This window comes from Pholcus phalangioides, unplaced genomic scaffold, assembly GCF_987345545.1.
Source record: "Pholcus phalangioides strain wild (caught in Gottingen) unplaced genomic scaffold, Ppha-v1.0 ptg000017l_1, whole genome shotgun sequence".
Lineage (NCBI taxonomy): Eukaryota > Metazoa > Arthropoda > Arachnida > Araneae > Pholcidae > Pholcus > Pholcus phalangioides.
This window is the reverse complement of record NW_028301610.1, coordinates 7,762,596-7,777,762: the sequence shown is the minus strand read 5'-3', so window position 1 is coordinate 7,777,762 and position 15,167 is coordinate 7,762,596. Positions and strand designations below refer to the sequence as shown.

The following is a 15,167-nucleotide window of genomic DNA, read 5'->3' as shown; positions in this document are numbered from 1 at the left end:
TTTGCCATTGTCATGGTTAACATGTGTAGTGCTACACTTGATACACGTTGACCACCTCTTGAATAACTAATCAATATGAAACAAGTAACAACAGTCAGAAGCGGATTTAATGGTAGGCACACTGGACCCTGACTTCTGCAAGGGCCCTGCAAAAGCCCAACTTTACACTTTTTATAATTTAAGGGGGGGGGGGGGTTTCAAGTCAGCGGCCCCTTGGTCAGCAGGGGCAAGCATGCATTTTGGTGCTGCCTTGTTGCCTTGTAATGTTGAAAGAGAGGTAAAAGTGTGAAATTTGCACCCCTTCTGGTCCAGCGTCTGGGGCGGCAGATCTGCCTGCTCCCCTGTTTGATCCGTTTCTGACAATAGTAGAACGTTAGATAAAAATGTGTATGGCAGCTATAGATATTTGTAGATCCTTCAGTTTTTTAGTAAGAAACTCAAAACAGTGGTTATAAGAATTATGTTCAAATAATAATCAGATTTATGTGTAAGGTATATCACTTTCAATGTCATTTTGCAGGGTTCCCAGCAACCTAGAAAGTCAAAGAAATGAAAAATGGTCAGAAAAATTTTAAATATTTGGCAAAAGTCATGGAAATGTGCAAATATTTGATAAAAGCCAGGGAAAAGTTCAGTAAAGGGAAAAAAAGGAATTCCAAAAGCAAAAATTTGAAATTCAGAAGGTTAGGATTTTGAATTATATTTATTTTTTTCAGAGTTTTAGTCAGGGGGAAGTATGGGAAATAATCAAGCAGATTTTGTGGGAACCCTGTTTTGTTTATAACATTACTTTTTGAAAATCTCAGTCATTATAATTAGCAAATCGGGCTTAATCATTATTGAGTAACCCCACTTTTGAAATCATTTTTATTCTTTCTCCAGGAGTGATGTTATACCATATTCTGACTGTATATTTTTCTTTCGAAAATCAGTTTGTGATAATTCTCTTTGGTTTCACACACATTTCATGTTACTGTATTTTTACTTTATCTTGCATTATTATTGTGTAAATGCAAATTATTGTGACAATTTTGAGTTTATAAATTTGTATATGAAAAACTTCTCTGTTGAACATAAAATATATACTTGAGAAACCCTGTGCAGCTTTACAATTAGTGTAAAGAAACATTTGCTTTTTCAAGGTACATATTTTATATTACTTTCCGAGAAATTTCATCATACATTTTGAAAAAAAGAGAAAAACCATGCTATCGAGGTTTAATCTAAGCTGGCCTGTTTCTATTGTTTAGTTGAAATTTCAAGTTAAAAGCAAGTGTTTTTTTATTAAAAGTAAATATGTCTTTATTTTCAAATATTTCATTTTAACTTTTGCAAAATATTTGTTCAAATGATTACACTCTTCTGTGTGACATAAATTGTCTGTTGGATCTATTCATTAACCTTTATCTTATTTCATTTTTATATTGCCAATAATATTATATTCTCAGTTTAGAATGAAAATTATATATTTGACAAAAAATTATAAATTCAAAAATGAAGAGATCGACTCAAAGTAGCATATAAAAGTATGTGTTCTAATAAGCTATTGATCTCAATTTGTACAGTTCTGGCAGTTCACAAAGGAAGGAAAACTTGCGAGTATAAAAAAAGAGCGAAAAAAAAAGAAAAAAAAAGTTATGTAATTATGAAGCAAACTTTGATAGAACTGCTCTTCGCAATAAAATGTATACTACAAACAATGAATTTTCTATATAATACAGCTGCTTTAAAACTACATCTACTGATCACCTGATTTTTTTTCTTTTTGAAGAACATTAGAGAAATAAAGCTTTCAAGGCAAAGAAGCAGGTAAAACAAATATTATAGAGCAATAATTTAGCAACGTTTTCAGCGACAAATGTTATAGAGAGCATAACAGAAGAAAATCTATCAGAGTTGAGTAATACGGATTACACAGTGAATTTTCCGTTATATAATAACATGAAATTTTCAAACTTATGGTCGCTGGAAGACACATAACGGTCCACTAGTTGACGAACTAATAGTAATATCTTTCTCCATTTCCTTGAGCAGCAGCATTCCTGTTGACATTCTTCATTAGGCTGTTCTTAAAAACAATATATAATAAACTGGATCGAAACAGAAAAGTTTTTTTATATAAGAGATAATTCCACTGAAGCTACTGGAGTTCCGTGTTTTGTTGCGGTTTAATTTTCAATGTCATAGCACCATATTTAATGCTCGACAACAACAGCACTTTTATGTATCGGTCGGAAAGTTTGATTCAGAGCATTGTAGCGAGGGTACAGCATATGGAAGGCCACAGGCAACACTACATTTTTGCGTATCATTAAAAGCCTCACTATATATATATTTTACAGACAAGATATTATGCCTTAAAGCTAGTTCCAAAATATGTATAAAATTCAGTTACATAAATTAATGCAAAATCTTTAAGATTGCGTACGCTTTTACTAAGTATTACAGCGCAAGCACTCAATGAGATACAGTTCGACTAATAAAAATAATTTATCAATATTATTTTTCGAAAAAAAATTTAAGGAAAAAAATTATAGATGCCTATATGTCAATAAAAATGATTTCAATAGAATTAATTGAGCAAATGTTTGCCCTATGGCCAGTGTGATACAATATAAATGAATTTTTCTATCTAGTAAAATAAAGTTGGAAAATCTTTTTTTATATGGTAATAATGGGATAGGATAAACGGGATATCACACAGTTCAATTTGATAAAAAATAAAATTCAAACAGTTAATTGAATATGCTTACACTTTGCTAATTAGAAAAGTTAATATATATTGAAGTAATATAATTTTATAGTGTTGCTTGGCATTGTAAATCATTTGCCAAAATGAGATTTGTTAGAATCGGTTTGATGATTTGCTACCTAGTCCAGACCAGAATAGTAAAAAAAATATTTGTATTTCTGTCTTTAAAACTATCTACAAGTAGTTTGTATCAGAAAACAAACTTTCAATTCCAAAATACGAAATTATAACTTTATTAGAAATGTATATTCTACTAAAAAGTTTTAAAATCCATGTTGGATTCCAAACATCAAAGTAGAGGTAAAAAAGTTCCTAGTCTTAGAAAACAAAACAAAGAAACCAATATTTTTGAAAAAAATTGTTGTAATATATATTTGGTTATCTTTGTATAGAAGAATATGAATTAAATCTTTATTATACTTATGCTATGTGAACCACATTAATTATCAAAAAGCAAGTAAGATAACTTTTGGCACAATATAAAATCAATATACAGTAAAACCTCCTCTAACGGCCACCTCCAAACAACAGTAATTTTCAAACAATGGCTACATCTTGTTTGAACCGAAGGCATCCCATAGACTTCCGAAACCTCTGAACAATGATTTTAGAACAATGGCCACTTTGGACATGAGAGTGTGGAAAAAAAAATTCATATCATGATGAGAAAAAATAATTTTCAAGCTGATTTTTAAGGGAGTTTTCCCGCTCCCCAAATTTTATGGGGAAAAAAGATTATGTATGCTTTTTTTTCTGGGTACAAACGCTAGATGGAAATATCGAAGGCAGTAGAAAGGAAAAAACTTTAAGAGATAATATAGGGGACAACAGAAGAGACCTATTGTCAGTATTCTAATCATGAGAGCAGGGCCACAAATTGATGCTTGGTCACCCGGGGCTAGCTCACATTTTGACGCCCCCCTTGTAATGTTGAAGAAGAGGTTTCAGAATGAAATTTGCACCCCCTCGAGTCCAGTGCTCGGGGCATGAGACCCGCCTGCTCCCCCCTAGTTGCGGCCCTGCATGAGAGGGGTATGCAAGTTATCCGATTACTAGAAACCCTTTGTTTATTTGCCACTCCTTACTTCAAGGGATGGTTCTGTTCAAAAAAAAAAAATAGTGCTCACAAATAGGAATAGAAATGTTTAGGAGTTTTTGAGGCATGTGTCAATCTTTTTTTTTTTTAATAATAATGTATGTTATCGCCTATGTCTTCAGCTATTGGATTGGACTTGGGAATGGCCTAGGAAGAAGGTCTAGTTGAAGAACTGTTTAGGGTTGCTGGTACACTATTGTGGTCCATATCAGTTTTTCTCGCTATTTGTGTTCTATCTGAGCACTGCAAGCCTGAATTTTAGGATGTCATAATAGTGCTGTAGATCGATTGATCAATTATTATAACATTATCAAAATATATAATCATATATTTTAATATAATCAATTATATAACTCTCATAATCAGTTACATAATGGATTGTCATTTCACATGGGCGGAGATATGGGGGGCATTGCTCCCCCCAGCGTCAAAGGTGGAGCCGACTGATCTAATGTATATACATACAGGCCTATATGAACGAACATCATCATCATGCCCCCCCCCAGACTTTCAAGTCTATCTCCGCCTATGCATGCTATATATGTAGATCACAAATTTTATTTTATTTTTCCATAAATAAAACTACCATTCCTAATAGTGGCCACATTTTCCCGGTCCCATTAGTGGTCGTTTTTTTTTTTTTTTGGGAGGTTTTACTGTATATTCAAGTCACCAATTTTTATTAGTCGACCAAAAATCGTATGGGGGGGGGGGGGGAAACGGAAGTGATTTCTCAGTGAATGCATCAGGAAAACCTGCACTTTAGACTATACCAATTGTCTTGAAAATCTACCACATTTCACACTCTTTCAATTTAAAACCTATACACTTTCAAATTCATAATGAGATTTCTTTTGAAATTTCACTCACTCTGCTCTGTTACTAGAGATACGCCATAGCTAAAACTATTTAGAAATAAATATGTTTCTCTTTCTATAGCCATAACTATTTGAAATAGTTTTGAAAATATGGAAGCATGTCTCTCTTAAATTTAATATTCATTTACTTTTTAATAATATGATTAATTTTTAATTGAATAAAATTGAAGTCAATTTTTTTGTTTTTATTATACCATATGTTGTAATGCAAATAGCAAAAAAAATGTTGAAAACAAAAAAGGCTAAATGCAAGAAAAAAAAATAACTCCTTATAATGAGTACCAAAAAAATGTAAGATAGCTGGGTGGACATGAGAATGAGAGTAACCAAAAAACACAGCTTCTAACTAATGTGTTTCATGAGAAATAACTCAGCAAGACACAACTGAATTAATAAAATTGAAGCAATTGGTATAGCACCAAAAATATTTGTGTGCGAAAGATGGTATCAAATTGAGCCTTTTTTAATGTTTTGTTTAAGATTTTCAGTATAATCAATAGAAAATAAAATATGATCATCACATGGTTGGAAATTTCTATTGTAAATTCTCTGCATTAATTGATATGATATGATAGTACTTTATATGCACTCGCACCATTATATCAGTTTTAAATGAATATGACTTGTTAGGCAGAAAAATGTTTTTGTATACCATCAATTTGATTTCCAGAATCACTAATGACTTGAAACATTTGTTTATAGCCTATCCAGATAGTATACATTGTAGAATAATATACATAGTATATTATTTTGATTCAAGAGGATGACTTGTATAAGTTGAAATATTCATTCTTTCTTTTACTGTTGCTCTATCTACGGGTTTGATGCTGTTGAACTGTCTGCAATATGATACTAATACATATATATTACGACACATTATATGTTATATAACAATGAGAAAAATATGTTTTTTTAATCTTTTCCATCTATTATCCATCAAGCTGCAATTTTTGGCAAATTTTAAACCATTATATTTGATAGTCAGAGCCGACCAGGTGCCACTTGTTTTTACCAGTGAAATTATTTATACTTTATTTCAATAAGACTAATTATTATTCCTGAGTTCATATGTTTTCTTCAGGCTATGCCTACTTTGCTAAGAATCGAATGCACCATTTTTTGCAACAGTTGCAGAAGTTCGCTCATTTTTGTTTCTTACAAAAAATTCAAACAATGTATGAGGAAGAATCTAAACTTAGATTATATTTAATAAGATAAAATATATATAACTCTAAATAAAATTAGTCTACAGAGGAGGTGAAGGGAGCAAGAAAACTAAAATGAATATGTGCATACATAATTGAGTGAATGTGTATAAGTTTTTTATATCACTTAATTTAGAAGTATACAGTTGGCACTTTGAATTTGGCATCTTGAATTAGTCATACAAGAAAGAAGATAAATTCAAGAACTTTAACTTAAAAAAACCTCCTCTATTCAAGAATAGACTTGAAAGATGGTTTGTTTCAACATAAATTTAAAAGATGATATTTTTACGGGTGTATGGATGAGTATTTGTAAAACGAATACTAAATATCATTTGTATGTGTTTTAGCAGTTATAATACACTACTGAAGTTATATTTTCTTGTTTAAAATGAGCTTTGCGGAAGACCTATATTGCTATGAGACATGCAGCTGCTTTTCTCGCTTCCAGTGCCTACCCTCGCTCAACTTTACTCTTTCTTTTTGTTTTGTCTTGTAATTGAGTGTTTTAACTGTCAGAAATCTTCTTTCTTGTTCATCTGTGGAAGAACAACATTAAGAAGTAAAAAGAGATTTATTTTGCTTAGGTTTTGTTTGCTCAGTTCATGATATGGACTTAATGAGTTGTCATCAGCGATGCACTATAACATCTGGAGCCGACCTAGTGCTGTCGAAGCTTCTAGGTCTAGGGCTACTCGTTGGAGGTTCAACGACCGCTTCTGCTCTGAACCTCGTACTTGGTGGCAGTGGTAAAGGCACAGCATCATCCGCTTCTTCTTCATCCTCTTCAGGAGGATCTTCAAGGTAGGGCCTGTAAGGCCGGTTGTGCTTTTGGCAGACAAGATTGTCGGGGTGGAGCTGCTGCTGCTGCTGATGATCGCTGTCCAAGGTACGCCGGTGTTGCAAGGGAGGGGGAGGTGGAGGAGGCAAAGGTGGAGACAGGCTTCCCCTTCTTCGAGGATCTCCATGCTCTTTACAAAGAGGGTTGACTCCGTCTGGAAACGAATTGCTAATTATGTGAATCCCCGTTGAGTCATTATCTTCAGAACCATCTACTTCTCGGCTGATAACATGACCACCATTCGGGCTTTTGTGAAAAATGCTCAAATCAACCTGAAACAATAAACAGTGTTGGTGATTGATTCCAATTTGTAAATGAACATAAAAATGAAATTGTCAGCTGAAATTCCAAGAACCATTCAAGCGAGACATTATAATGAGACTAACTACAGCTAGTTGGAAAATTTGCACACAATGAAACTTTATTGTAAGTTTGTGCTGGGGAATATGCGCATTGAAGTTTTCACCTTGAGTTTCAGGATGCCAGAAATCTTTACATATTTATCCAGTTTGTTAGAATAAGCTGGTTTAATACAAAAATTTTGTTTAATTTTGAAGAAGCACTCAATAAGAAAGTACTGCAAATGAATGTTACAAACGCAACAGGATGCTTACATTTTTTTAAAACTTTTATTTAATTATTTACTTGTTTTTTGGGCACATGCGACTACTTATCATTGACTTATGCAAACTCAGTGTTATGACTTTTTATCTTTTGCTTTCCCGCAGTATTAAGCTGATTCTGAGCAGTTGGACAGAAATAACCATGCCCCAGCTTCAGCTTTCTTTAAAACTGAGTATAATTCCGGGCTATCACTTTGGGTAATTTGCTAGCAAATGAATTGTGCTGTAAGTGTGCTTACGTATGTAAACCGAGCATGCACATAGTGTTGTGCACAAATTTTTAGTGCTGCCATCTATTTTCCAAACTATGAACAAAGTGAAATGGTTCTACTCGTATATGTGTACCGTTGTAGGACTGTTGCTCTCTCTAGTGAGACTTTTTGACTTAAGAGATTGTCATGCCTTGAAATTTGGAATCACAGAAAACAAACTTCAACTGACCACCACTGTGCTGCTGGCCAATATTCTGCCACCATTGAGCAATTCCACTATTAATTTTATTACCATTCAAGGTTCTCACTGGCGAAAGCAGAGTGTTATGAAGGACAAGGCCGCACCTAGATGTTTTGTCAGCTGGGGCAAGTGTTTATTTTGGCACCCACTTGCAATGATGAAAGTTGGGTAAATGGGTGAAATATGCACCCCCTCTGGTCTGGCACCCAGGGCATCAGACCCGTCTGCTCTCCTCTAGTTGCAGCCCTATCTATCATCCGCAGTATCACGTCAGTTTTATCGTTACAGCTAGAGCCTCTAAAATATTTTTAGACGCCTTAGCTAGAGCCAATAGCTGTTCCCATGCCATTTTTTTCAACGATTAGACGTCACATTGAACAGAAAACTGGTTTTTCCATCCGATTTGGATTTTTCAAGGCATCTTCCGGCATAGGGGACAGCTATTGGCTGTAGCGATAACATTGACGCAACATTGCGCAGTAATGGTGGACAGTGGCATCGGAGCCGGGGGTGCTCAAGCACCCACGGTAATTTGTGACATGGATCCGAGCACCCCCGGAATTGATACAGAAATTAAAATTTCCGATATAAAACTAAAGCCGAGCACCCACAGTTTCGAAACACTTCCGACGCCTCTGATGGCGGATGATGAGTCTGCCTAGATTTATCCAGTGGTTATATATCATGAGGCTTTTTGGATCACGTGATATTTCACTTTTTCTTGAGGGACATACAAGACAACCAATATGGCGACTTCCTGCGCGACTCATGAAAGAAACAAATCTAAATTAAAGAAACATAGAAATGAATAGTTTTTTTTTTCTTTTTAATGGAAGCTAGATATTTCGAAATTGTTTTTAAGTTCAAGTTATTGATCTGCCTGTTTTTGCTCCAAAACTGCTTGATTAAAGCAGCGGAATTTCTTCAATGTAATTTATATGAACCCACATAATTAATTTCAAAACATCCTAAACTACATGGATTGATATGCAATTGTATATTATAAAACAATACGGAGTCATTAATTTTAATTTTCGTGCTTGAGAAGATATAAATAAAAAGTTGAAATCAATGTTATTGCATGGATATCCACTTCAAAAGTGGGCCTGGCTCATTATTTGATATTTAATTTTCTGGGTTCGTATCTCTTAGAGAACCCAATATTTCGAAAATCAAAAATTCGATTCAATTTTTAAAATTATCGATGTGGTAAAGATAGGATCTTTCAGATGGGAAAAGGTGAGTAGATCCCATCTGGAAGATCCTATCTCACCCTTCAAAGAATCTGGTATCTACTTCATCCCATGCAAGAAATGATTGCGAAAATGGATATATTGGCCAAACTAGGAGAAATCTAAATATTCGAGTTCTCGAACACCGAAAGCATGTTGAGAAGGGACAGAAGTTCGGCTATTGCCCAACACTGTTGGCAACTTTCACATTATTTTGATAAAGCGTTGTTTTTAAAAAAGCAACACACAATTCCGAATTGAATTTTCTCGAGGGATACTTTATCAGAACATGCCAGAATTTCCTCGTTAATGATGGAAGAAACACGCCACCTATTTCGTCAGCTTGGACAGACTTTATTAACCTCAGTCGTGACAAAACTTTCAACACTTTGCAACAGATGGCTCCCCAATTCGCATCCAAAGACCACTCGGACGCAGCAAATACAAAGGCGAACTCTTCGGACGACCAGACTTCATCACCCCTCCACAAAGCCGCTTGTAAGTTAAGCGTACCCACTCAATGTTAAAGAAAGGCCGCGGAATTGATGGCAGCGCCATCTGAAGTTTGATGGGTCAAACTTGCCGATTGATCACGTGGCTCCCACGCTTCTCTTCCCCCCTTCCCTTGATCGTGTTATTCCGATTTCAACTTTGATTTATTTTTCAGTCTATTGCTACGGAACCTAAAAATCTTAATTCCCACTAAAGCGGACATTTTTTACTTCTTTATAGGAGACGTACTTGTGCATAAAAATATAAATCACTCAGTAACAATAACAATGTTATCGACACTTCAACAGCTAAATCTATACTTGTGAACACCCGTCTTCGTGTTCATTTTACACCCATCAAATGCACGCGGACTTATTCAATAAATATAATTTTAGTTGGCCCTCAGAAGGCCCGTTTTTATAATTTTAAAGATGAAAAATTTGCCAAAATAACCACGAGCAATAGCTAACCAACCTAACCGAGAGTCTTCACATGAGTAAGTAAACAAAATGGCGCCGTGATGGGGAAATGCATTATGGGAAATGACTTTCCTACCCGATGCTAGCAGCCAATCACAGGCCAGCAGGCACCCATCTAAACAGAGAGGGCGCTGATGCCGTTTGGCTACCAGTTTAACAATAGGACTGTTTACGCTTACTCTTAATGCAGCTTTGCCCCTCCACGACTCATTCGTGTGAGTTCTGACCACGTGGTCTTGATGACGGCTCTCCATTGAAGAGCCAAAATGCGTCGACTATTCGACCAATTAAATTTTATTTGTCTTGAAAATGTGGCAATTTTTTATAAATTAAAACCAGCCAAAGTATCTAATTTTTGTGATAATATGTGTAAGTTCTTTGAATCATATCGTGCGGGGGGGGGGGGGGTTCAAATGACCTCAGCCCCTAGGTCCCGGCGCCTATGGTTGTCAGTTGTCATAATTTCACTGCAATTTTCTGTAGGGCTTCATTAATCACGAGTGGCCACTTATCTTTGATTTGAGCTATACTTAGCGAGTTTGCTTACTTTTGGCATCATTTTTAGCGCTGGGGGCGCGGTAGCCCAGGTCGATAAGATACTCGCTTGAAGTACCAAAGGATGTTTAGAGGTGTCGCGAGTTCGATACCCGGTTCGTCTTATCAGAAACTTTTCTGACATAAATGTGCAACAGAAACGGCGACATGACCACAGAAAAGATTGCTATCGCAAGGAATCCCACATCAAGGGGTTAGCGCACCAACCTCTTGATGAGTATGAAAAACGCTGCCATTCGGAATCGGCAATAAATTGTAGGTCCCGTTCTAATTTTCCCCGGTGTGCAGAAAATGACCGTGGTGCGACAAAAATGATCTAATTTTTAGCTTTAATTGGCCATGTCCCGTATTTTCCCTTATTTGGAAGCCTAATATACTGTATTTTTCCTCAAGTAAATATGGTCAGCCTAGTAGCAATATTACATATATTTGCGTTTTTATAATTTGCAAAAAAACAAATAGGGAAGTATAGAAAAACAAATATAAGTTTAAAATGCATCTTCTTCAATCATTGACTGATTTCATAGATCTTCCGACCTTCGTTATAAAACATGATATGTGTTGATTCACATATAACAATTCATCATTGAAAAGCTTTACATTTTCATTCAAACAAAATTGCAATAAAAGTATACTTTAATTTGTCGCGTGACAATCAGTAACGAATAAGGGAACCTTTTAAGACTCTCTCAAAAAAGTTTTTTTTTTGTTTAACAAACATTTTGATAATTTTTAATACTTTAATGCGAAACAAAATTTTCCGATTTGAAAAAAATTCAATAGTTTATGACGTAAAATCATTTACGTATATCACGTCTCATTTCATGACCTTCATAATGTCATTTCATAACCTCATAATGTTGATGGTTGTTAAAGGACTATGAAATAGTGTGATTTTTTTTTTCACTAACGTCATTCACCGAAAATGACCAAATTTTAACGTCATGTGACTGCTTGGGAGCAGACGACATGCGTGACGTCATTGCTCTGACAGAACTTAGTATATATATATATATATACACTGAAGAGCCAAAAAAACAGAACACATGCCTAATATCGTGTAGGGCCACCGCGAGCCCGCAGAAGTGCCGCAACACGACGTGGCATGGACTCGACTAATGTCTGAAGTAGTGCTGGAGGTAATTGACACCATGAATCGTGCAGGGCTGTCCATAAATCCGTAGGAGTAAGAGGGGTGGAGATCTCTTCTGAACATCACGTTGCAAGGCATCCCAGATATGTTCAATAATGTTCATGTCTGGGGATTTAGGTGGCCAGCGGAAGTGTCTAAAGTCAGAAGAGTGTTACTGGAGCCACTTTGTAGCAATTCTGGACGTGTGGGGTGTCGCATTGTCCTGCTGAAATTGTCCAGGTCCGTCGGAATGCACAATGGACATGAATGGGTGCAGGTGATCAGACAGAATGCTTACGTACCTGTCACCTGTCAGAGTCGTATCTAGACGTATCAGGGGTCCCATATCACGCCAACTGCACACGCCCCATACCATCACAGAGCCTCCACCAGCTTGAACAGTCCCACCCTGTTGACATGTAGGGTCCATGGATTCATGAGGTTGTCTCCATACCCATACACGTCCATCAGCTCGAAGCAATTGGAACCGAGACTCGTCAGACCAGGCAACGTGTTTCCAGTCCTCAACAGTCCAATGTCGGTGTTGTCGGGCCCAGGCAAGGCGTAAAGCTTTGTGTCGTGCAGTCATCAAGGGTACACGAGTGGGCCTTCGGCTCCGAAAGCCCATATCGATGATGTTTCGTTGAATGGTTCGCACACTGACACTTGTTGATGGCCCAGCATTGAAATCTGCAGCAATTTGCGGAAGGGTTGCACGTCTGTCACGTTTAATGATTCTCGTCAGTCGTCCCGTTCTTGCATGATCTTTTTCCGGCCGCAGCGATGTCGTAGATTTAATTTTTTACCGGATTCCCGATATTCACGGTACACTCGTGAAATGGTCGTACGTGAAAATCCAAATTTCATCGCTACCTCGGAGATGCTATGTCCTATCTCTCGCGCGCCGACTATAACACCACGTTCAAACTCACTTAAATCTCGATAACCTGCCATTGTAGCAGCAGTAACCGATCTAACAACCATGCCAGACACTTGTTGTGTTATATAGGCGTTGCCGACCGCAGCGCCGTACTCTGATTGGTTCCATATCTCTTTATTTGCATACGCATGCCTGTACCAGTTTTTTTGGCTCTTCAGTTTATATCAGTTCCTTAGAAACCGAAGGAATCAATGTCGAATAAAAAAATAAAAATTATTGATTTTGAGCATCATTGTTATAAACTTTCGTACAATTTCAAATGATTTCAACTACTGAAGTTTGAGCGTTTCGTAATTTTTTTTTTCGCTGTTTGTGTATTTCTGAGCTTTGCAGCAAAACATACGCACACCGAGAAAATGAAAAGTTTCTCCCAAAAAAAAAAGTAAAATAAAAATCAGTAAAACTGAAAAAAAAGTTCTGGTTTCCGCACCCTGCTGGGCTTAAAATTAGCGATAAGAACACGAGAATAGATGTCCCATCTCTCGTGCACCGACAATAACACCACGTTCAAACTCACTTAAATCTCGATAACCTGCCATTGTAGCAGCAGTAACCGATCTAACAACTACGCCAAACACTTGTTGTGTTATATAGGCGTTGCCGACCGCAGCGCCGTACTCTGATTGGTTCCATATCTCTTTATTTGCATACGCATGCCTGTACCAGTTTTTTTGGTTCTTCAGTTTATATAATCCGCTTCGCTACCTTATCACTATAGTTTGCAATCGTTGTACTGTCCATTTTACTGAATTCATTCCGAAATTATCTTTTCGATCATTGTCAGTAGCATCTGTATATTTATTGGCTTGCATTTTTCAATGTTTTATACCCTTAAATAAAATATTTCAGTCATTGGCGTACGCAAAGGGAGAGTTTTGGGGTTCTAACCCCCCCCCCCCCCCAAGCCAAGATTATAGTGTTATTGCGCAGGAAAAACGTAAAAAGTAAAACTGGCAGATGCTTGAAGTTTGTGTTATGTAAATACCACGGTGAAAGCTTACCTGCGCTCTGCGGGAAAAATTTTCGAACAAAAGACCGGTTAGCATTCGTACCTCGAAATTGGAAAAACGAAAAAAAAAAAAAAACAACTCGCACCAAGTCAACCATCTCTTTGCCGCCAGTAAGGTTCAAACTGGGATCATCGCGATATGAGTCTATTATGATGCCCACACGATCGCACAGTGGTTATCACATACTTCTAAATTGCAGACGCACAAACATAGGGTGCCATGAATCCAAAAGGTTTGGAAACCACTGCTTCAAACGAATTGGTGTGTGCCGGAAATTTTCGTATATGCCATAACACATTTAAGTATGTCTGAAGCGTGTTTGAAATGCCACTGCTCATTTTCCGAATCGAAGTGAAAGTGGCAGGTGTATGAATCGATTGAAATAATTTTTATGTTTGATAATCTACCGGCTTCCTTGAAGAAACTGTTTAAAGGGCAGTTCTGCTCGAAGTTGAAAAACTTAAGCAGGCATTGTGCACAGTTATGTGTATTTATTTCTAGTGAAATAAATTCATGGGTGTATTTTATAACAAATCAGAGAATGTAAATATATCGAGTGATGAATGGTACAGACTAGCACAGGGGTTCTCAAACTTTTTGCATCCGCGGTGCCCCCTTTCCCTAATCAACGCTTATTCGCGGCTCCCAAAGCAGTTTAACAAAGAATCTCTTTGAAACACTTTCGGGTTGCTCCGCGGTGCCCCCGAAAAAAGTTGGTGGCGCACAGTTTGAGAACCCCAAGACTTGGTTCTTGGTTTTTTTCCCCCTCGTTATTTGACCAGAGGACCTACGGGTAAGTGCTGGCAAACCTCACGACGGCAAAGTCCATATTAGTAAACATCGTGATAAGTGTAATTCAAAATTCTACATAATCTTTTAAGAGTAGACTCAAAATTTCGCGGGCACTTTTTTTTTTTCCTGAAATAGTATACGTATGTATCTTCAGTTATTTTTAAATTTTCCACTTAATAAATGCCAACTCCAGACCCGATCTAGGTGCCTCAAGTGCAAAAGGGATCCAGTCAAAATTTTCGAGAGTAAACTATTAGGCAGGCATTTCTGAACAGGTAGAGGGCTTCAGAAAAGTCCCTTTGATGCTCGTAAGACGACCCTGCGTAGACAACGAGTGTGTTGTTGTGAGATTATTTCTCACAACAAATAACGCGCCCGTGATTCTGCTCTAAAAAGCGATGAGTATGTGTAGTGCCTTTATATTATTTTATTTCGGAAATATTCAACGGATTCTCAAAGTGTTCGTCGTGGCTCATTGCCATACTTTTTTTGAGGGGCGTAGCAACGCGTTGATGCGTGCTCATTCAGTTCTTTGAAGTGGTTCTTTTTTACACATTACGCGCAGGGGTTTTCAAATTGTGCGCCGCGGTGCCCTGGTGCGCCTCCAACCTTTATCAGGGGTGCCATGGAGCGGTGACCCTGACAAAGGTTTTTCGAAAATATTTTTATTAAAAAGCTCTAGGGAGC

The 15,167-nt window shown here is 36.9% G+C and overlaps 1 protein-coding gene across 1 annotated transcript in view; it reads right to left on the bottom strand.

Annotated features, from left to right (window-relative positions):
* Nucleotides 1-1,514: 1,514 nt before the first annotated feature.
* Nucleotides 1,515-15,167, bottom strand: part of LOC149072179 (uncharacterized) — a 134,829-nt gene continuing 121,176 nt past the window's right edge. Inside the window, exon 12 of the mRNA XM_089246551.1 lies at nt 1,515-7,044. Coding sequence (XP_089102677.1) covers nt 6,562-7,044 — 483 coding nt within the window. The 3' untranslated portion in view covers nt 1,515-6,561. The remainder of the gene's footprint in view (nt 7,045-15,167) is intronic.